The sequence below is a fragment of the Loxodonta africana genome, chromosome 20 (genome assembly GCF_030014295.1).
Source record: "Loxodonta africana isolate mLoxAfr1 chromosome 20, mLoxAfr1.hap2, whole genome shotgun sequence".
Classification (NCBI taxonomy): domain Eukaryota; kingdom Metazoa; phylum Chordata; class Mammalia; order Proboscidea; family Elephantidae; genus Loxodonta; species Loxodonta africana.
Window position 1 is genome coordinate 62145757 of NC_087361.1, and position 23249 is coordinate 62169005.

Sequence of the window (23249 nt, forward strand, 5' to 3'; positions counted from 1 at the left end):
AACAAAACCTATCCCCAATGAGAGGTACGCATCTTGCACAAACAGTGCAAAAGAAAGAGTTCATCTATAAATTAGCTGTTGTATCTTTTTCTCATAAACTGAGATTAGTGATGAGGAAGCCCACAGGAGTATACAGGAATATACAAAAGGTAGAAGGTAACTGATGTCAATTGTGTAAGAACACCTACTACATAAAAACAAAGAAACTAGAGATGGCAACTCAAATAAATATTTTTCCCTATAAAAACCAAGTTTCTTGAAATATCACGGCTCCCTGGAATCATAGAGTTTATTTAGAGAAACATTAACTACCAATCACTGAAGATTAAAGAATTGAAAATAAAGCACCTGTGAATGAAAATGTAAATCAATGGAAAGCACAATTCGATTTATAAAAATGTCATTAATATGCAACTATTCAGGAAGACATTCACTGCATGAAAGAAAGTGTGCTCCCTGATGGCGCAGTGGTTAAGAGCTATGGTGAGCTACAGCTGCTGACCAAAAGATCGGCAGTTTGAATCCACCAGCCACTCCTTGGAAACCGTATGGGGCAGTTCTCCTCTGTCCTATAGAGTTGCTATGAGTAAGAATTGACTTGACGGCGATAGGTTTGGTTCTGGGTTCTATAAAGTCAAAAGGGTCCAGGGTAGCTGCTGCTCATTAGAAAGTAATCTTCAAAGAAAACAGAAAAAAAAAAAATTGTATAATTTATAAATAAATTAAAGACCTTGTTCTTTGAAAAAGAGAATAAGCCTACTAAATAGACAAATCTCTGGTAAATCTCCTAAAAACCTCCTAAGACAGGAGAAATTAGACAACAGAGGCTTCAAACATTGTAAGAATTGATATACAAGTATGTGTTAATACATTTGAAAATTTCAATAAACTGGAGAAACACAAATTACTAAAACTGACTTAAGAGGAGGTAGAAAATCTAAGTATACCAATAACTCTGAAAGATGTTGAAAAGTTTTCAATGGATCTACTCCCAAAGAGACTCCACGCCAAGACAAATTTACAAGTGAATGAAATCTCAAAGAATTATGCAGGCATTTTGGATACTACTTAAACAGTTTCATAATATGAGAAAAAGGAAAGCTTTCCCATTCATTTTATAAAATTAACAGAATGCTGATACTGAAATTTGAGGATGTAACAAAAAATAAAATAAAATAAAACTACAGACCAAGTACTCTCACTTAGAAATAATATTTTTTAAAAAAGACATTCGGGTGGCTAACAGATACGTGAGGAAATACAATAATTAGCCATTAGAGAAATGCAAATCAAACCTACAATGAGATACCATCTCACCTCAACAAAGCTAGCACTAATCCAAAACCACAAAACAATAAATGTTGGAGAGGTGTGGAGGAACTGAAACACTTACATTGCTGGTGGGAATACAAAATGGTACAACCACTTTGGAAAACGACCTGACGCTTCCTTAAAAAGCTAGAAATAGAAATACCATACAATCCAGCAATCCCACTCCCACAAATACATCCTAGAGAAACAAGAGCTGTCACACAAATAGGCATATGCACACCCATGTTCATTGTAGCACTGTTCATAATAGCAAAAAGATGGAAATAACCTAGATGTCCATCAACAGATATATGAATAAACAAATCATGGTACATACACAAAATGGAATAATAGGCAACAATGAAGAACACTGACAAATCCACAAAACATCTCACAGCATGGATGAATCTGGAGGGCAATATGCTGAGTGAAATTAGTCAGTCACAAAAGGACAAATATTGTATGAAACCACTATATAAGAACTGTAGATAAAGTTTTAAACACAGAAAAAAGCATTCTTTGATGATTACTAGGGTGAGGAGGGAGAGGGTGGAGAATTCACTAACTAAATAGTAGACCAACTTCCAAGAAGGGAAGGACAATACACAATACAGGGGAAGTCAGCACAACTGGACTAAACCAAAAGCTAAGAAGTTTCCTGGATATCTCCAAACACTTTGAGGGACAGAGTAGCTGGGGCTGGGGCCTGGGGACCATAGTTTCAGGGGACATCTAGCACAACTGGCATAACAAAGTTTATTAAGAAAATATTCTGCATCCCCCTGGGGTGAGTGGCACTTGGGGTCTTAAAAGCTTGCAAGCAGCCATCTATGATGCATCAATTGGTCCCAACCCACCTGTAGCAAAGGAAAATGAAGAACACCAAAGCTACAAGGAAAATATTAGCCCAAGAGACTAAAGGACCACATAAACTAGAGACTCCATCAGCCTGAGACCAGAAGAACTAGATGGTGCCTGGCTACCACCAATGACTGCCCTGACAGGGAACACAACAGAGAGTCCCAGATGGAGCAGGAGAAAAGTGTGGAGCAGAGCTCAAATTCATGTGAAAAGACCAGACTCGACAGTCTGACAGAGACTGGGGGAACCCCCAAAACTATGAAACCATTTCTGAAACCCACTCTTCAGACAAAGATTAGACAGGACTATAAAACAATAAGTAACACACTTGAGGGTGTGTTCAATCAGAAACACGAGACCAAATGGGAGGCTCCTGTCCAGAGGCAAGATGAGAAGGCAGGAAGGGACAGGAACTGGTTGAATAGACATAGGGAACTTAGGGTGGAAAGGGGGAGTGTGCTGTCACATTATGGGGATTGCAACTAATGTCACAAACAATATGTGTATAAATTTTTGTATGAGAAATTAACCTGAGCTGTAAACTTTTGCCTAAAGCACAGTAAAGAAACAAGCAGGGTCAAGGTAGGTTTGTCCTAGGAATCCATATGGAATTAGAAAATTGGATAATTTAAAATATCATATCAATAGGTCAAAAAATGAAAACCATTTATCATCTGAATAGATGCTTTAAAAATAGATAACAACACTTATTGTCAATTTTTTAAATTTTGTAAAAGGAGGCTAAAAGAATTCCTTAACAGGATTAAAAGAAACAAAAACACAAAACAAACAAAAACTTATTCAACCTTTCACTAATGGTAAAAACAATACAAGGATTTCCATTAAAATCAGAATTATAACAAGGATACCATCCTTTCCCAACTATTGTACTAGAAACCCTAGCTAAAGTAATAACAGATGAAGCAAAAACATTATCATTACCTGTAGATGACATTTTCTTAACTAGAAAAACCAGGAAAATCAACTGATAAGCCAATGGATCATTAACAGAATTCAATAGCATATAAAATGTTGTTGCTATTGCTGGGTACCACCGATCCTGACTCACAGCAACCCTGTATGACAGAGTAGAACTGCCCTATAGGGTTTTCTAGGATATAATTTTTGGGGGAGCAGATCTCAAGGTCTTTTCTCCCTCGGAGCCACTGGGTAGGTTTAAACCACTGACCTTTTGGTTAGCAGCTGAGTGCTTAACCACTGTACCACCATGGTTATTTAGAACATAAAATAGATAAGCCAAAATAAATGCCTTTACTATAAACCAGAAATAATCAGCTGGAAAATATCCCAAGGGGGGAAAAGAAAAACTCTAATATTCTTAAGATAATTTCAGCAGGCCCATTATGAAAAAGATCATGAACTTTTATTAAGGGAATTAACAGAAGATCTTGAATAACTAAAAACAAAACAAACACAATATTCCTTGATAGAAAGACATAATATTATAAGAATGTCAATTATTTTACAAAATTAATTTTTAGGTTTATGCAACTCTAACTAAATCCCTAATGACAGCTCTTGGAAATTCTCAATTTTAAACATGTATCTGGAAGAATAAACCGGTAAGAATAGCTAAGAAAAGTCTGGAAATAACAAACTTACGCTAGCAGACACTCAAACATCTAATAAAGCAAAAATTATTAAAACAGCACAGTACTGATGTACGAATTGATTGAGAAATCAATGGAACAGAAAAGACAGCCTCCCAAAAATCTGGAGTATATCCAAGAATTTAGTACACGATCAAGATTATATTATAATTCAATATGGAGAGATGGCTTAATAAATAAATGTTTGGTTACTATTATGGGTTGAATTGTATCCTCCAAAAATATGTGCTGGAATCCTAACCCCTATACCTGTGGATATAATCTAATGTAACGTAATGTAATCATCTTCCATGGTGCAATGTAATATAATCAATGAGTTGAGGTCATACCAGGATAGGATGGATCCTAAACCTCATCACTTCTGAGTTATATAAACAGCAGCACAGACACACATACACGTGCACAGACACACATACACGTGCACAGACACAGGGGGAGGGCAAACGTTACCTGATGATGAGGGAGACAGATGAATCTACAAGCCCAGGAACTCTAACAACTGCCAACTACGAGAAGTTGAAATAGGCAAAGAAGGATCTCCTCCCTAGAGCCACACCCTGAATTCAGATTTTTAGCCTTTGGAACTAACAGAAAATAAATTTCTGTTCTTTGAAGACAACCCCTCATGGTATTTCTGTTACTGCAACACTAGGAGACTAAGAACTATTTGGGGAAAACTAAGTCAACTCTACTCTTAACCCAACATTAAGGAGCCCTGGTGGCACAGTGGTTAAGTGCTCATCTGCTTACTGAAAGGGCGGAGGTTCAAATCCACTAGCCATTTCGCAGGAGAAAGACGTGGAGGTCTGCTCCCATAAAGATTACACCCTTGGAAACTCTATGGGACAGTTCCACTTTGTCCCATAGGTTGTATGAGTCAGAAGTGACTTGAGGGTAATGGGTTTGGTAAACTTTATATTATATATCAAATACATTTGAGATGGATTAAAGAATTTTCAAACAAGATAGACTAAAATTTTTCAAAGACTCAGCTTGCTAAGAGTATAATCAGATGGATAATCTCCAATAGAAGAAGTGTAAACTGGCCCAGCCTCCCTGGAGAGCAGTCTGGGACTATCTATCAAGAACTTTAAACACATTCATATAGTTTGACTCCATAATGCCTCACTAGAGAAAGACATTCTGTTAGTGAAGAAGCAGGCCAGTGAGGGGAGAGTAACCCTTAGTGAGATGGACTGGCCCAATAATCGCCATGATAGACTCAAACATGCTAGCTATTGTGAGGATGACAGGACTGGGCAACCTTTCATTCTGTTGTACATAAGGTTGCCACGAGCTGGAGTACACTCAGTGACAGTTACCTATTTAATTCAACTCGTCGAGTTGAAAGAAAAAAAGAAAGTGAGCAATCCTCAAGAAATAACAAGGAAGGAAACAACAAGAGGAGAAATCCATGAATTAGGTTAACAAAAAGAAACAAGAAATCTAACAAATCCAAAAGCTGAAAAGATTAGTAAAACCACTGGAACAACAGATCAAAGTAAAAAATGTATATATAGGCTATGTAGCGGGGGAAGAAAGGGAGGGAGGGAGCAAGGGAGAAGATGCAAATAAACTAATTTCATAATAAGAAGAATTAAATGACAGAAACAACCTTTTTTTTTCAAAATAAGACTGTTATGAACCACAATAAACTAATCAAATTGAAAAACTACATAAAACATATGTTGTTGTAGTTGTGTGCCACCCTGTCAATTCCAACTCATAGCGAATCCTACATGACAGAGTAGAAGGGCCCCATAGGATTTCCTAGGCTGGAATAGTTACAGAAGGGAGCTGGGTGAGTTTGAACTGCTGACCTTAGCAGCCAAGCACTTTAAACACTGCACCACCGAGGCTCCTGCATAAAACATATAGAAAAAAAATTAGATACCTAGAAAGCTATAAAATATCAGAATATGTACAAGAAGAAATAGAAGTTTTGAATATAACCATATATGTAGTAAATTGAGATAGTGGTCAAAGACTTCCCATCCCACATGCTTTATAGGTAAGCTCCTTCTATCACCTGGGTTTTCACTGATGGGAATTCAATTGTTTTCATTCCAGGAATTGCAGTAAACTGATACTGTCACAAGAATACATGTCCCCTTTTAGGCAGGGACATTAAATCTTTCAAGCTACTGCATGGCACAATACATTTTTCCTCATGGCAAATGCAAGCAGAAAGACATAAAAATGTTTCTGCAGCTATGAAACCATAAGACACAAACTTAATGTGGTAGTTCTGGATCAGCACAATAGTAACTGGTAGTTGTTTTAAACCGAAGTGTTGGGATGGTTTCTTAAACAGCAAAAGATAACTAAGACTCCCACGTATGGAAGAGACTGCTGATTAACTGCTAATATCCATCTGTCAGGGACTGAATTATGTCCCCCCAAAAATGTGTGTATCAATTTCGCTGGCCTTGATTCCCCATACTGTGTGGTTGTCCTCCATTTTGTGATTGTAATTTTATGTTAAAGAGGATTAGGGTGGGATTGTAACACCACCTTACCTAGGTCACATCCCTGACTCAATGTAAAGAGAGTGTCCCTGGGGTGTGGCCTGTACTACCTTTTATCTTACAAGAGATAAAAGGAAAGGGAAGCAAGCAGAGAGTTAGGAACCTCAAGAAAGGAGTGTCGGGAGCAGAGCGTTTGGACCTGAGGTTCCTACACTGAAATGCTCCCAGACCAAGGGAAAGACTGACAAGAAGGATCTTCCTCCAGAGCTGAGAGAGACAGAAAGCCTTCCCCTGGAGCTGACTCCCTGAATTTGGACCTGTACCCTACTAGGCTGTGAGAGGATAGATTTCTCTTTGTTAAAAGCCATCGACTTGTGGTATTTCTGTTATAGCAGCACTAGATGACCTAGACTCCATCCTTCTTGTCTTCCTTTCACAATAGAACCCTTGAGTTTTGGCTAGACTAATGGCCTCCTGGAAACCCTGGTGGCATAGTGGTTAAGAGCTACGGCTACTAAGCAAAAGGTGAGCAGTTTGAATCCACCAGGTGCTCCTTGGAAACCCTACGGGGCAGTTCTACTTTGTCCTTTAGGGTCACTATGAGTCGGAATGGACTCAACGGCAACTGGTTTGGCTTTTTGTTTTGTTTTGTTTTTAATGTCCTCCCAACCAAAGAGTACATTTACTAGCTTCTCTCGCAGCTAAGTGGGGCTACAGGTCCTGGTTATGGCCAGTGTATACAAATGGATATGATTCATAGCAACTTTGAGATCATGCTTTGAAAAGGAGAGGAACTATCTTCCCCTTCCATTTTCTTGCTGGGAGGAAAGTGAATATGATAGCTGGAGCTATCAAGAGGTGAAAGCCATAGATGAAGATGACAGAGGAACATGACAGAAAGAGCCAAGGTCTCTGATGCTATCGAGACATCATACCAGCCCTTGGTATGATTTTGGAGGCTATGCTTCTGCAGCCAACCCTGTCTTCTTAGTAATATACTACCTTTTAGGACTGGGTTTAGGGCTGCTATAAAGATTAAATGAGACAACGTATATGTACAGTCTACAAATACCTTTACTCAAAGAATTTGGTCTTTGTCCCTGGTTCCTGGGAGGTGATCTGTAAACCCTTGGACTCTCCCAAGTGACTGGAGTCTTTGTTACTTACGGTTGGGTTCCAGATTACCCCTAAGAGCCTACACTAATGCAGCAACTGATATTAGGTGGGGCTGGCCATGGCAGAAAGATCTACCATGTGATATCAGCCCAACTCTGGGGAAGAGAAGGCAACTGCAGATGGACTTCAACCATGTGGGCAATGATTCGATCAATCATGCCTACATGGAGAAACTCCAATAAAAACTCTGGACACTGAAGGTGAGTTTCCTGGTTGGTAAAAGATATTCATGCCCAGGAGGGTAACTCATCTTTGGGATGTGAAAGTGCCACATTTTAGACCCTTCCAGACCTCACTTGCTGTGTCCGTTCTTTATGCTGGTCCTGTAATAAAACTGTAATCATAAGTATACCACTTTCCTTAGTTCTGTGAGTCATTCTAGTTCTCAGTGGGTAGTGAGAACTTCCGAATTTGTAGCCAGTAGATCAGAAGCTCCAGTGTCCTGGGGGTCTATGAACTTGCAGCTGGTGTTCTAAGAGTGGACTGGGAACCTCTGAATTTATAGCCAGTTAGTCAGAGGTAGTCCTGGGAACCCCTGAAATTGCAGCTAATGTCTGAAGTCTTGGGCAGACTTGGAAGTCTAGAGAACCATGGCCTTTAAATCATGAGATGTGTCCTAATTCCAGGTGGTTAGGGTTAGAAGAACTGCATTTGCAGTAGGTGTCAGAGAAGACATTTAGAGTTGGTATCGGAAAGCAAATATACAGATACCTTAGTATATAAGGTATCTAATATGGTGCCAGAGCCCTGGTGACGCAGTGGTTAAGCACTTGGCTGTTAACCAAAAAGTCAGCAGTTTGAATCCACCAACCACTCCTCGAAAATCCTATGGGGCAGTTCTACTCTGTCCTGTGGGGTCGCTATGAGTCAGAACCTACTCGATGGCAATGGATTTGTTTTTTAGTTTTTGTTTTTTGCTACTACTTGGGTCATGTGACTCCATGCTGGCCAACTGGGAGTAAAGAGAAGTGACGAGTGTCACACGCCAAACTGCCCTTAAAGGAAAGAAAGGTTCCTATCCCCATTCCTCTGGGCTGGAATGCAGACTTGGTAAGGATTCATCTTCAATATGCAGGCAAAAGGAGCACACTAAGATGGCAAAGGAGCCCTGGTGGTATAGTGATTAAGAGCTCAGATGCTCACTAAAAAGACTGGCAATTCAAATCCACCACCTGCTACTTGGAAACCCTATGGGGCAGTTCTGTTGTGTCCTATAGGGTCCCTATGAATTGGAACAGACTTAATGGCACCTAACAACAACAACAATAATATGGCAGAACAGGAGGCTGAGAGGAGTCTGGGTCTCTAACACCACTGAGCTGCCTCCATATGTCTGAGAACAGTGATGGTAAAAGAAAACTTTAAGAAGTTACTGTGAATAACTAATGCAAATCCCCCTGTGGCCTTCAATAGCCATTGAAGGAACCCCTCCTATTACAAGGAAGCAGATTAGGGTAGAAAACTTCACTGACTTAGGCCATTGATTCAAATTGTACAAGACTGAAGGAAAGAGAGCAGGGTCAAAGTCACCCTGAGCCTAGAGGATCATCTTCCTGAGTCTTCTACCTCTGAGTATGCCCTTCCCCCTTCTTTTCTTGACAGAAATCAGAAAAGCCTAGGTCCTTACCTCTGGAGACTTTGTAAACCTCATAGAAAGAATAGAAGTGGAAGCCGAGGGAGGCAAGCAGATAAAGAGAGAGTTCCCATCGGGGCAGCATCACTCCTTGTCACACAGGTTCCAGACACCAAGGTTCAGAGTTCTAGGATGAAAAACAGAAACAAAATATTGAGCCATGGACGTGACACGGTAGGATCCTAGAGAACCATATATCATCAATTCAGTTACTTCACACCCTGAGGGATCCAGCACTTTTCAAGGTGATACAGATATAACCCATTCAGACCAATACATCCAATTGTCCAATATATACACACAGGCATACATACCCAGCCCGCTCCAGGCTGGTCAGGTCTTCTCCTACGAGCTCCCACAGCCTCCGACCCGTCTCCCATCACACAGTACTGTATTCATCGCATAAGACACTCAGCTCCCTGCATTGAGTAAACCTTTAGAGAGCAGAGATTCCTTAACACAGGCCTAGAATGTAGCAAGAACAGACTACTAAGCACTTGTCATGGATTAAATTGTGCCCATCCAAATAATATGTGTTCAAATCCTAGCCCCTGTACCCTGGTGGCATAGTGGTTAAGAGCTTGGCTGCTAATCAAAAGGTCGACAGTTCAAATCCACTAGCCGCTCCTTGGAAACCCAACAGGGAGCAGTTCTATAGGATCGCTATGATTCGGAATCAACTCAATGGCAGTGGGTTTGGTTTTTTGGTACCTGTAAATATGATCCTGTTTGGAATAGCGGTTTCCTTTCTTATGGTAGTGAGGTCATACCAGAGTAGGATAGGTCCTATACTTACCTATTGCCGTTGAGTCGATTCCAACTCACAGCACCCCGTAGGTCAGAGTAGAAGTGCCCCATAGGATCTCCAAGGCTGTAATCTCTACAGAAGCTGACTGCCACATCTTTCTCGCCCACAGGTGGGTTCAAACCACAGACCTTTCTGTTAGCAGCCAAGCACTTAACCACTGGGCTACCAGGGCTCTGTGGCCTCTACCTAATCACGTCTAAATTATAAAAACAGCAGAGCAGACATAGAGACATACACAGGGAGGGGCAGATGCCACAGAAGGACTGTCTACAACCAAAGGAACACCAAGGAACTCCATGGAATTCTCAGGGCTACCAACAAGGAAGGACCTCCCACTAAATCCACATACTGAATTTGGACTTCTAGCCTTCTGAACCGTGAGAAAATAAATTTCTGCTCTTTAAAGCCACCCACTTGTGGCATTTTGTCTTTCAGCAGCAGTAGGTAACTACGAAAGTGCTCTACGAATAATAAATGGCTTCAAAAGACTGAATAAAAGGAAACCAAAAATGATCTCCAAACCTCTTCTAAGCCACTTAACCTCCCACTTCTCCCCTTCCAAACTTCTCCTGCAGCTGTTATAAGAACAGACCCGTAAAAACTGCTCTCCCTTCCAGCCTTCTGCAGGGGTTAATGACACTCCAGGGCATCCGTGGCAGACACTGCTCATTGTCCACCCCCCAATATTCAGTCCCACTTCTTGCACAGTGGTCAAAGTTTTAACTGGACACGTGGCTACTGAGCTCAACACTACACTGCAGCCAAGTGTGGATGCCTGACCAATTTCTGGCCAAGTGGGTACAAGGGAAGGGGTATAAGGCTGTAGTCATCCCCTTTTCTTCCTTCCCTTTCTGCTGGACAGCAGATGGAACACCCACCTTAAACCCAGAAGTAAAAGTCATGCGGAAAAACAAGACAATCAGTCCCTGACTCTATGCACCCCACCCTGACCTATTAAACCACCCTGGACTGCTTATACTGGGCAGTTACATAAGAGAGAAATGCACTTCTAAGTTGTTTATACCCATTGCCATCGAGTCAATTCCGACTCATAGTGACCCTATAGGACAGGGTAGAACTGCCCCGTAGGGTTTCCAAGGAGTGGCTGGTGGATTTGAACTGCTGACCTTGGTTAGCAGCAAAACATTTATCCACTGTGCCACCAGAGCCCCCTAGGTTGTTTAAGCCTCTGCGATTGTAGATCTCTGTTATGGCAGTCCTGCCTATATTTAAGTAATAGAGCAGACAATAGAAGGTTAGGTCCTGAAAGGTCTACAAATAAAATAATCAGTTTCAAACTAGCAAAGACTTCACTAAGTTTAAGTCCTCTCATGGTTCTCATTGCTTTATTTAAACTTCTCAAATATGTCTCATTGTTGAACATCAAATTCAATTAAGAGCAAAAGTTTAGGCCCCAAGCAAGTATGTCTAATATGGGACAGTAATGCCAAGAATCAGAATCTACGTGTTATCTCATTTTATTTTCCAAAGAGCCCAGTGAAGTGAGAGGAGCAAGAGAGAGACATCTTACAGATGATGCATGTGAAGAGAGGGTACACAATCAGAAATAACAGAGCCAGGGCTCAAATCCAGGTGTTCCGGCCACCAGGCCCTCTACCAGAGCCGGCCCAGTGATGCCAATCCACAGAGTTACTCATCAGAGCTTGGCTCAGAATCTCCCACACAGATTCCTTTCTTCAGGCTACTGGGAAACAGAGCAGGATGGGAAACAAACCAGCTTTCATAAAGTGTTGTTCACAGCTGCCGTCAAGTTGGCCCCTGACTCATGGCGATGCTATGCACAACAGAATGAAATGCTGCCCGGTCCTGCACATCCCTGTGAATGGTTGTGGATCGAACCTTTGGGGTCCACAGGTTTTTCGCTGGCTGATTTTCAGAAGCAGACTGCCAGACTAAGATGGATCGTTCTGGTCTTAGTCTCGAACCTCCACTGAAACCTGTTCAGCACCATAGCAAAATGGAAGCCTCAACTGACAGACTTGTGATGGCTGCACATGAGGTGCACTGGCCGGAATTGAACCTGGGTCTCCTGCACAGAAGGTGAGAATTCTGCCACTGAACCACCACTATCCCGCTTTCATAAAACATGAGGTCAGAAATGAGTGGTCCTCTACTCAGAGTGCCCTGAGGCAGTTACCTAAAGTCACCAGGAAGCTCAGCCCAGGTTTCTCCTGCAATCCAAGAGATACAGAAGCAACCAGACACTTTCGATCACAGGCCTCTCTAAGCCGTAGTACTTCAACAAGTTTTTCATGTTCCCTACTATTGGGTTTACTATTTTTCAGAACTAATTCCAGCTTCATACATTTCTATTCATACTTTCATTTTAAATGCCTGGCATCTGTTAGAATAACTTAAGACTTCTTTCTTTCATAAGCTTCCCTTCAGTGGGAAGTTAACTTTAGCCTCTTATTTTTATGGTGGGTTTCCTTTTAAAGGATATTGTATTGAATGAACTCTTCATCTCATTAAGAATCTGATTAGCAATGCTATGAACTACTAAAAATGCTATAAGATTTGAACATGAACAATCTTGTAGACTAAGTGAAAGTTCCAGAAACCCAGTCTTAGAATCTTCTCAATGACATTTTTTTTTATTGTGCTTTAAGTGAAAGTTTTCAAATCAAGTCAGTCCCTCATACAAAAATTTATATACACCTTGCTATACACTCCTAGTTGCTCTCCCTCTAATGAGACAGCCCACTCCTTCCCTCCACTCTCTCTTTTCGTGTCCATTCTGCCAGCTTCTAACCCCTTCTTCCCTCTCATCTCCCCTCCAGATAGGAGATGCCAACATAATCTCAAGTGTCTACTTGATCCAAGATGTTCATTCTTCACCAGCACCTTTTTCTATCCCATTGTCCAGTCCAATCCCTGTCTGAAGAGTTGGCTTTGGAAATAGTTCCTATCCTGGGCTAACAAAAGGTCTGGGGGTTGTGACCACCGGGGTCCTTCTACACTCTTAGACTGTTTAAGTCTGGTCTTTTTACAAGAATTTGGGATCTGCATCCCACTGCTCTCCTGCTCCCTCAGGGGGGTTCTCTGTTGTGTTCCCTGTCAGAGCAGTCATCGGTTGTAGCTGGGCACCATCTAGTTCCTCTGGTCTCAGGCTGATGCAGTCGCTGGTTCATGTGGCCCTTTCTGTCTCCTGGGCTCATAATTACCTTGTATTCTTGGTGTTCTCCATTCTCCTTTGGTCCACGTGGGTTGAGACCAATTGATGCATCTTAGACGGCCACATGCTAGCGTTTAAGATCCCAGATGCCACTCTCCAAAGTGGGGTGCAGAATGTTTCCTTAATAGATTTTATTATGCCAATTGACGTAGATGTCCCCTGAAACCATGGTCCCCAAATCCCCGGCCCTGCTATGCTGGCCTTTAAAGCATTCAGTTTATTCAGGAAACTTCTTTGCTTTTGGTTTAGTCCAGTTGTGCTGACCTCGCCAGTGTTGTGTGTTGTCTTTCCCTTCACCTAAAGTATTTCTTATCTATTACCTAAATAGTGAATACTCCTCTCCCTCCCTCCCCCTTCTTGTAACCACCAAAGAATATTTTCTTCTCTGTTTAAACTATTTCTGGAGGTCTTATAATAGTAGTCTTATACAATATTTGTACTTTTGCAACTGACTAATTTCACTCAGCATAATGCCTTCCAGATTCCTCCATGTTACAAAATGTTTCACAGATTCATCACTGTTCTTTATTGAAGCGTAGTATTCCATTGTGTGAATATACCAGAATTTATTCATCCATTCATCCCTTGATGGGCACCTTGGTTGCTTCCATCTTTTTGCTATTGTAAACAGTGCTGCAATAAGCATGGGTGTGCATATACCTGTTCATGTAAAGGCTCTTATTTCTCTAGGATATATTCCAAGGAGTGGGATTGCTTGATCGTATGGCAGTTCTATTTCTAGTTTTTTAAGGAAGTGCCAAATCAATTTCCAAAGTGGTTGTACCATTTTACATTCCCACCAGCAGAAGTATATGTGTCCCAGTCTCTCCACAACCTCTCCAACATTTATTATTTTGTGTTTTTTGGATGAATGCCAGACTTGCTGGAGATGGAATCTCATTGTAGTTTTGATTTGCATTTCTCTAACAGCTAATAACCATGAGCATTTCCTCATCTATCTGTTAGCTACCTGAATGTCTTCTTTAGTGAAGTGTCTGTTCATATCTTTTGCCCATTTTTTAATTGGGTTATTTGTCTTTTTGTAGTCAAGTTTTTGCAGTATCATGTAGATTTTAGAGATCAGGCGCTGATGGGAAATGTCACAGCTAAAAACTTTTTCCCAGTCTGTAGGTAACCTTTTTGCTCTCTTGGTGAAGTCTTTGGATGAGCACAGGTGTTTGATCCTTAGGAGCTCAGAGTTATCTTTTTCTTCTGCACTGTTAGTAATGTTTTGTAACCCGCTTATGTCTTGTATTTTTTTTTTTATGTCATGTATTAGGGCTCCTAACGTTGTCCCTACTTTTTCTTCCATGATCTTTTTCGTTTTAGATTTTATGTTTAGGTCTTTGATCCATTTTGAGTTCATTTTCGTGCATGGTGTGAGATATGGGTCTTGTTTCATTTTTTTGAAGATAGATATGGTTTGGGGGTTTTTTTGGTATCAAGTTATGCCAGCACCATTTGTTAGAAAGACTGTCTTTTCCCCATTTAACTGATTTGGGGACTTTGTCAAATATCAGTTGTTCATATTTGGATGGATTTATGTCTGGATTCTCAATTCTGTTCCATTCATCTAGGTATCTATTCTTGTACCAGTACCAGGCTGTTTTGACTACTGCGGCAGTGTAACAGGTTCTAAAATCAGGTAGAGTGAGGCCTCCCATTTTGTTCATCTTTTTCAATAATGCTTTACTTATCCAGGGCTTCTTTCCCTTTCATATGAAGTTGATTTGTTTCTCCATCTCATTAAAAAATGTCACTGGAATTTGGATCAGAATTGCATTAAATCTATAGATTGCTTTTGGTAGAATAAGACATTTTTACAATGTTAAGTCTTCCTATCCATGAGCAAGGTATGTTTTTCCACTTATGTAGATCTCTTTTGGCTTCTTGCAGAAGTGTACTGTACTTTTCCTTGTATAACTCTTTTACATCTCTGGTAAGATTTATTCCTAAGTATTTAATCTTCTTGGGGGTTGCTGTAAATGGTATTGATTTGGTGATTTCCTCTTCAATGTTCTTTTTGTTGGTGTAGAGGAATCCAGTTCATTTTTGTATGTTTCTCTTGTATCCCAATACTCTGCTGAACTCTTTTATTAGTTTCAGTAGTTTTCTTGAGGATTCCTTAGGGTTTTCTGTGTATAAGATCATGTCATCTGCAAATAGAGATATTTTTACTTCTTCCTTGCCAATCTGGATGCACTTTATTTCTTTATCTAGCCTAATTGCTCTAGCTAGGACATCCAGCAAAATGTTCAATAAGAGTGGTGATAAAGGCATCCTTGCCTGGTTCCTGATCTCAAGGGGAATGATTTCTGACTCTCTCCATTTAGGATGATGTTGGCTATTGTGCCCTTTATTATGTTGAGGGATTTTCCTTCTATTCCTATCGTCCTGAGAGTTTTTATCATGAATGGGTGTTGGACTTTATCAAATGCCTTTTCTGCATCTATTGATAAAACCACGTGATTCTTGTCTTTTGTTTTGTTTATGTGGTGGATTACATTAATTGTTTTTTTTTAATGTTGAACCATCCCTGCATACCTGGTATGAACCCCACTTGGTCATGGTGCGTTATTTTTTTGATATATTGTTGAATTCTATTGGCTAGAATTTTGTTGAGAATTTCTGCATCTAAGTTTATGAGGGATATAAGTCTGTAATTTTCTTTTCTTGTAGTGTCTTTACCTGGTTTTGGTAATAGGCATATGGCAGCTCCATAGAATGAGCTTGGGAGTATTCCGTCCTTTGCTATGCTCTGAAATACCTTTAGTAGTAGTGGTGGTAACACTTCTCTGAAAGTCTGGTAGAACTCTGCAGTGAAGCTGGCCAGGCCAGGGCTTTTTTTGGTTGGGATTTTTTTTATTACCTTTTCAATCTCTTCTTTTGTTACTGGTCTATTTAGTTGTTCTACCTCTGTTTGTGTTAGTTTAGGTAGGTAGTGTGTTTCTAGGAATTCACCCATTTCTTCTAGGTTTTCAAATTTGTTAGAGAACAATTTTTCATAGTAGTCTGATATGATTCTTTTAGTTTCGGTTGAGTCTGTTGTAATATTGCCCACCTCATTTATTATTCGAGTTATTTGCTTCCTCTCCTGTTTTTGTTTTGTCCGTTTGGCCAGTGGTTTACTGATTTTGTTAATTCTTCCAAAGAACCAGCTTTTGGTCTTGTTAATTCTTCCAGTTCCAGTTGCTTTTATTTTCTATTTCTTTAGTTCTGCTCTAATTTTTATTATTTTTCTTCTGCTGCCCGAGGGTTTCTTTTGTTGCTCTCCTTCTATTTGTTCAAGCTGTAGGGATAATTCTTTGATTTCAGCCCATTCTTCTTTTGTATGTGCACATTTACTGATATAAATTGACCTCTGAGCACTGCTTTTGCTGTGTCCCAAAGGTTCTGATAGGAAGTGATTTCATTCTCATTGGATTCTATGAATTTCTTTATTCCATCCTTAATGTCTTCTATAACCCAGTCTTCTTTGAGCAGGGTATTGGTCAGTTTCCAAGCATTTAATTTCTTTTCCCTGCTCTTTCTGTTATTGATTTCTACTTTTATGGCCTTATGGTCAGAGAAGATGCTTTGTAGTATTTTGATGTTTTGCATTCTGCTAAGGCTTCCTTTATGACCTAATATGTGGTCTATTCCAGAGAATGTTCCATGTGCACTAGAAAAGAAAGTATACCTGGCTGTTGTTGCTTGGAGTGTTGTGTATATGTCTATGAGGTCAAGTTGGTTGATTCCAGTTTTTAGATCTTCCGTGTGTTTATTGAGCTTCTTTGTGGATGTCCTGTCCTTCACCGAAAGTGGTGTGCTGTGTATTATTGTGGAGCTGTCTATCTCACTTTTCAATGCTGTAAGAGTTTGTTTTATGTGTCTTGCAGCCCTGTCATTTGGTGCATAAATATTTTATATGGTTATATCCTCCTGGTATATTGTCCTTTTCATCATTGTATAGTGTCCTTCCTTATCCTTTATGATGGATTTAACTTTAAAGTCCATTTTGTCAGAAATTAATATTGCCACTCCTGCTCTTTTTTGATGCTTGATATATTTTTTTCCATCCTTTGAGTTTTAGGAAACCCTGGTGGCGTAGTGGTTAAGTGCTATGGCTGCTAACCAAAGGTCAGCAGTTCAAATCCACCAGGTGCTCTTTGGAAACTCTATGGGGCAGTTCTACTCAGTCCTATAGGGTCACTTTGAGTCAGAATCGACTCGACGGCACTGGGTTTGGTTTGGGTGGTTTGAGTTTTAGTTTGTTTGTGTCTCTAAGTCTAAGGTGTGTCTCTTGTAGGCAGCACATAGACGGATTGTGGTTTTTAATCCATTCTGCCACTCTCTCTCTTTATTGGTGCATTTTGTCCATTTATATTCAGCGTAATTATGGATAGGTATGAATTTATTGCTATCATTTTGATGTCTTTTTGTGTGTGTTCTTGACAGTTTCTTTTCCCCAGTTAATTTTTTGTGCTGAGATTATCATGATATGTTGTATTTTCCTCATATTCATTGCTGTTGATTTTGTTTCTGCTGAGCCTCCAGTTTTTTATTCTATTTTATTTTGATGTGTAGGATAGTTTGTCTCCCTTGTGGTTACCTCATTATTTACCCCTATTTTTCTAAATTTAAACCTAACTTTTATTTCTTTCTGTTCCTTTGTCTTCCTCTCCATATGGAAAATCTATGATTACATTTCTTAGTCCCTCTTTATTGTTTTAATGTTGTCTTCTTTTACATAATAACATCGCTTTTTCTTTTTGAGTGTTTTTTATCTTGATTTATTTTTGTGATTTCCCTGTCTGAGTTGACATCAGATTGCTCTGCCCAGTGTTCTAGTCTTGGGTTGATACCTGATATTATTGATTTTCTAACCAAAGAACTCCCTTTAGTATTTCTTGTAGGTTTGGTTTGGTTTTTACAAATTCCCTAAACTTCTGTTTATCTGGAAATGTCCTAATTTCACCTTCATATTTGAGAGACAGTTTTGCTGGATATATGATTCTTGGCTGGCAATTTTTTTCTTCAATTTTTTATATAACTCATCCCATTGCCTTCTTGCCTGCATGGTTTCTGCCGAGTAGTTCGAACTTATTCTTACTCTCTTGTAGGTGACTTTTCATTTTTCTCTAGCTGCTCTTAAAATTCTCTCTTTATCGTTGGTTTTGGCAAGTTTGATTACAATATGTCTAGGTAACTTTCTTTTAACATCTACCTTACGTGGAGTTCGATGAGCATCTTGGATATATATCTTCTCATCTTTCATGATATCAGGGAAGTTTCCTGCCAACAAATTTTCAAAACAATTCTCTCTGTATTTTCTGTTATCCCTCCCTGTTCTGGTAGTCCAATCACTCGTAGGTTATTTCTCTTGATAGAGACCCACAATATTCTTAAGTTTTCTTCATTTTTTTAAATTCTTTTATCTGATTTTTCTTCAAATGTATTGGTGTCAAGTGCTTTATTTTCAAGTTCACAAATTCTGCCTTCCACTTGCTCAATTCTGCTTCTCTGACTTCCTGTTGAGTTGGCTACTTCTGTAATCTTATTGTTAATCTTCTGAATTTCTGATTGCTGTCTTAGGATTTTTCCAGCTTATTAAATTTTTCATTATGTTCCTGAATAACCTTTTTAATTTCTTCAATTGCTTTATCTGTGTGTTCCTTGGCTTGTTCTGCATATTGCCTGATTTCCTTCTTGATGTCTTGAAGGGCTCTCTATATTAATCCTCTGTATTCTGCATCTGGTAATTCCAGGAAGGCACTTTCATTTAGAAGATCCCTTGATTCTTTGTTTTGAGAGCTTGTTGAGGCGATCATAGCCTGTTTCTTTATGTGACTTGATATTGACTGTTGCCTCTGAGCCATCTATAAGTTATTGTATTAGTTTATTTTATGTTTGTTTACTGTATCATAGCTTCATGCTTTGTTTTGTTTTGATATACCCAAAGGGGTTTCTTGAGTGAACTAGCTTGATTACTTTTGCCTTTGGAGCTCTGACATCCAGTCCCCAGATGGCTAGAGCTATTATCAGGTAAACCAGTCTAGGAGTCCATCCACTTTTCTTCTATGAATTCAGCTCAGGTTTCCAGGTAGCTGATCATCAAGTGTGTGGTACAGGCTCTGTCCTACAGTCTTAGAGGGGCAGGGGTGATTGGTGCAGGTATCTGGTTGCAGCAGGGGGTCACGCTCTGAACAAGGCAGGGGGCTGAGAATCATCCCCCACATCTCTGAGGAATGCGTGTCCCTCTTCCCTAGAGCGTACAGGTGGGTGGGTTCTGCAAAATGGACAATAGGCACCCAATGTTTTTGGTTGTAAGGACTGGGAGGTATCAGTTATCCTTGGACCCCATCACAGGTGGCTGGGTGACCTGAGTGGAGCCACTAGTTCTTAGGCCCCTGATGTGGGCCCCTGATGTGGGTAGGTGAAGACCCTGTTAAACAGGCAATGCAGTGTCAAACATCAAACACCCACCTCTCCACCCCACAGCTGAAACAGTTGTAGTCTCCCAATAAGGGCCTATTCTTCTGAAATAGGCCCACACAAGTCCATGCAGAGGGGAAAGCTACTCAAAGTGCATGGACTGTTTATGCCTGGACAGGAGCTGCTTTTGTCCCAAGCTCCCCTGCTTAGTAGAGCTGGCAAATTATCTTCTCCTCCAGTCGCGAATTTATTCCTTCTCCAGGGCCTGGAAAGTGGCTCTAGATGCTCAACAGGACCTATCTCAGGCCCAGGGAAATCAATAGCCACTGAAGCCGGCTTGGGGGCACAGTAAATTATACGCAAGTACTTAGCTTTTGCCGAGGGTGCCATTCTTCTCTGGTTCCGGAGTTGTGAGTAGGCTGTGTGGCTGGCTGCTTCTCCCTGAGAAAACTGCGGCCAAATGCTAATATCAGCCCTCCTCAGCTGCTCCCAGGAATGGTGCCTGAGGGCTCCCGGTGATTCAGGTCTGGTAACTCCTCTCAGCTTCTGAACTCCCTCTTCCTCCCCTGCCCCTCAGTTCGTTTTCTAACCTTGCCTTTGATGTTCAGGGCTCCTAGCTTGTCATAAATATGCTCGTTTCACTTGTTTTTTCAGGTCTTTGTTGTAAGAGGGCTTGCCGGAAGCATCTGTCTCCTCTGCCACCTTGGCCCCGCCTCAGGGACATTCTTATCTGGGGCAATTCCCTGCATTAATGGGTTAACACTCTGGGAACTAGAAAATTCAGTTTCATAACATTTCCCCTTTTTAATATTTAACATTGATGATCATCATTTTGATGATGCTCTTAGCTATATTGTCCATGTTATTGCAGAGACATACACAAAGGTACATACGTCCACCAGCAACAAAGCTGCAGGGCTATCTCCTCACAATCTAGGTTAGGGGACTGGACCAAATAGCCTCCACTTGGCACCTTGGTGGTAAAAGGTTCTAGTATTAAGCAGGCGGGGGGGGGGGGGGAGTCCCAGCTCTGCCATTTACTGGTTGAAAGAACCCTGAAGAAAATAACCTCCCAGATAAGTTTCCTCATCAGCTTTCTCAAAGGGCTGCTGAATGAATTAAATGTAAAATGCATAGCTCAGGGCCTGGCACAGAGTAAGTATTCAGTAAAAATTAGCTTAAATCTGTTCAGCAGTTGCTAGTTAGTGAATTTAATTCATCAGGGGCCTCCCTAATCAGCCCAGGTTTCCTCCCTGAATGGATGGATTTAACTGCCCTACATGGGGTGGCCATTCTGCCTGCTGCTGTGCTATGTCAGCAGATGGCCATGCCAAGTTCCCCACTAATGTCTCACTCTCACATCTGGGTCTACCCTGCACACCCTCTTCCTCTTTCCACACCCAACCCAAGGCCACTGAGATAGCAAACAAACTGTCCTTAAGGGCCACCTGGAAACCTTTCCGCCCAGTATCTCTTTCCCACTGTAGTGCCATGGATCCCTTTTAGATGGCCTTTCTCACCATGGTCTTGTAACTTCCAACAAATCATTGGGTAGCACTATGCAAATAAGGTGCTTGTGGCCCACCAAGGGGACTAGACAGTTTGCTAATAATACAAATAAGGTATAAGGCACCCTTGTGGGGATGGGACATGAAAATATGGTATATGGAACCCTAACAAGGGGATTGGTCAGTTTTGCCATCCTGCTAGGCTCAAAAAAGAGCCAATCCCAGAGCTGGGGGTGGGGTGGGGCTGACTATCACCAAGAAGAAGATACAGTTGTGGAGCACCTCCTTTTGACCCAGGATCCCTGCACTGAGACCGTCCTACACCCAGAAGGCAGGGAGAGGGAGGCAGCAAGAGATGGCAGCGCAGCAGTACCAAGAGCAATACCGGCAGAGGCAGCAGAGTCAGGAGACCAGCAGGGCACAACGGTCATGAGTTCTGTGAGGTATTGCGGTGAATGGCCAAACCCAAAAAGGGGGCGGGGGGGGCGATAGCCGATGTTAGAGACGATGGAGAGTACCAAAAATCAAACCAAACCCAGTGCCATCGAGTCAATGCCAATTCTTAGCAACCCTACAGGACAGCGTAGAACTGCCCCATAGAGTTTCCAAGGAGCACCTGGCGGATTCAAACTGCTGACCCTTTGGTTAGCAGTCGTAGCACTTAACCACTACACCACCAGGGTTTCCGATAGAGAGTACAGCAGCTTGGAAAAGCTGGACACGTGGGACATCCTTAGCCTCTGCCTCACAGGGCCCAGGCTTGGGCTGATCCTTATAAAAGAAACTGTTCATTTATCTGCCACCAATTTTCTTATTTCCCAGGGGAATTACATGAGGAACTCCCATGTTCTTGTGTCATCACTCAGAATTCCAAAAATGCCACCTTAAAAAACCACGCACATTGTCATCTAATTGATTCCGACTCATAGTGACCCTACAGGACAGAGTAGAACTGCCCCATACGGTTTCCAAGGCTGTAATCTTCATGGAATCTTTCTCCCACAGAGTAGCTGGTGGGTTCAAACCACTGACCTTTTGGTTTGCAGCTGAGTGCTTAACCACTGTGCCACCAGGGCTTCTCCCCACACATGCACTCACATATCCTTAACAACCTTCCTCCCTTACACTCTCTTTGCAACCTGTGCCCACTCATCTCAGGAAAATTACTCTCCCCCACTGTTCATTTGACTGTGAACCCTGAAAGAATTTAATGGTACAACGGTATCAAAGAAAAGGAAAGCTGTACATTTGGGAATATAACTAGAACATTTTTTTAAATGTGCAAACACCCTTGAAGATTCTCAAAATCTCCCTCAGAAAACTCTCACATTTGTTCTCGTCCTCATTCTCTACACAAGCATATTCTACTTTAGGCATACGAAATCAAAGAGGTTCTTACTCAAATGTGTACACATTGCTCCTTTTCTGTTTTTCAGGCCTGAATTAAGTCCTGCAGCAACATTTATCACTTAAGTGGGCATCTGTGGAACAGCCTGGAATTAATCACCATTTATAACACTGATTCTGTAGGAAGCAGCCAATCTACAGGAAGGTAGCCTGTGTCTAAAAAGAAAAAAAAAAATTTTTTTTTTTTTTTTAGAAGTCCTGATGAATTTACATACATGAGGTTATACCATTGATACCTGAGGGCAGTGGTGGTTCAGTGGTAGAACTCTCACCTTCCATGCAGGAGACCCAGGTTTGATACCCAGCCAACGTACCTAGTGCACAGCTACCACCCACCTACCAGTGGAGGCTTGCATGTTGCTATAATATTGAACAGGTGTCAGCGAACCTTCTAGACTAAGATGGACTAGGAAGAAAGGCCCAGTGACTACTTCTGAAAATCAGTCAATGAGAACCCTATGGATCACAACAGTACAAAAACTATTTGACTGGCTATTGATCATGGGAGTGGCAAAGGACCAGGCAGTGTTTCATTCAGTTGTGCGTGGGGTCCCCATACGTGGGGGACCGTCTCAACAGCCACTAACAACAACAACCATTGATACGTGAAACTGAGGAAGGCTGCTGGGAAGACTGATGGTGAAGGTGAGTCTGAAAACACTTCCAGCAGGGTGGGAATACTGGTCAGGACGGTGAGGAAGAAAAAAATGTGGGTTGTTTAGTGAAGGGAGAGCAGGGGCCAGGTGGTGGAGGGTCTTAAGCATATCTGATGAAAAGTCTGGATTTGATTCTCTGATGAAACCTCAGGCTTGTGAGCTAGTACACTTAACTACTTG

At 41.2% G+C, this 23249-nt stretch overlaps 1 protein-coding gene across 1 annotated transcript in view; it reads right to left on the bottom strand.

Annotated features, from left to right (window-relative positions):
* HHAT (hedgehog acyltransferase) overlaps positions 1 to 9531 on the bottom strand; it is a 640126-nt gene extending 630595 nt beyond the window's left edge. The window contains exon 1 of the mRNA XM_064273239.1: positions 9075 to 9531. Coding sequence (XP_064129309.1) covers positions 9075 to 9165 — 91 coding nt within the window. The 5' untranslated portion in view covers positions 9166 to 9531. The remainder of the gene's footprint in view (positions 1 to 9074) is intronic.
* Positions 9532 to 23249: the final 13718 nt, after the last annotated feature.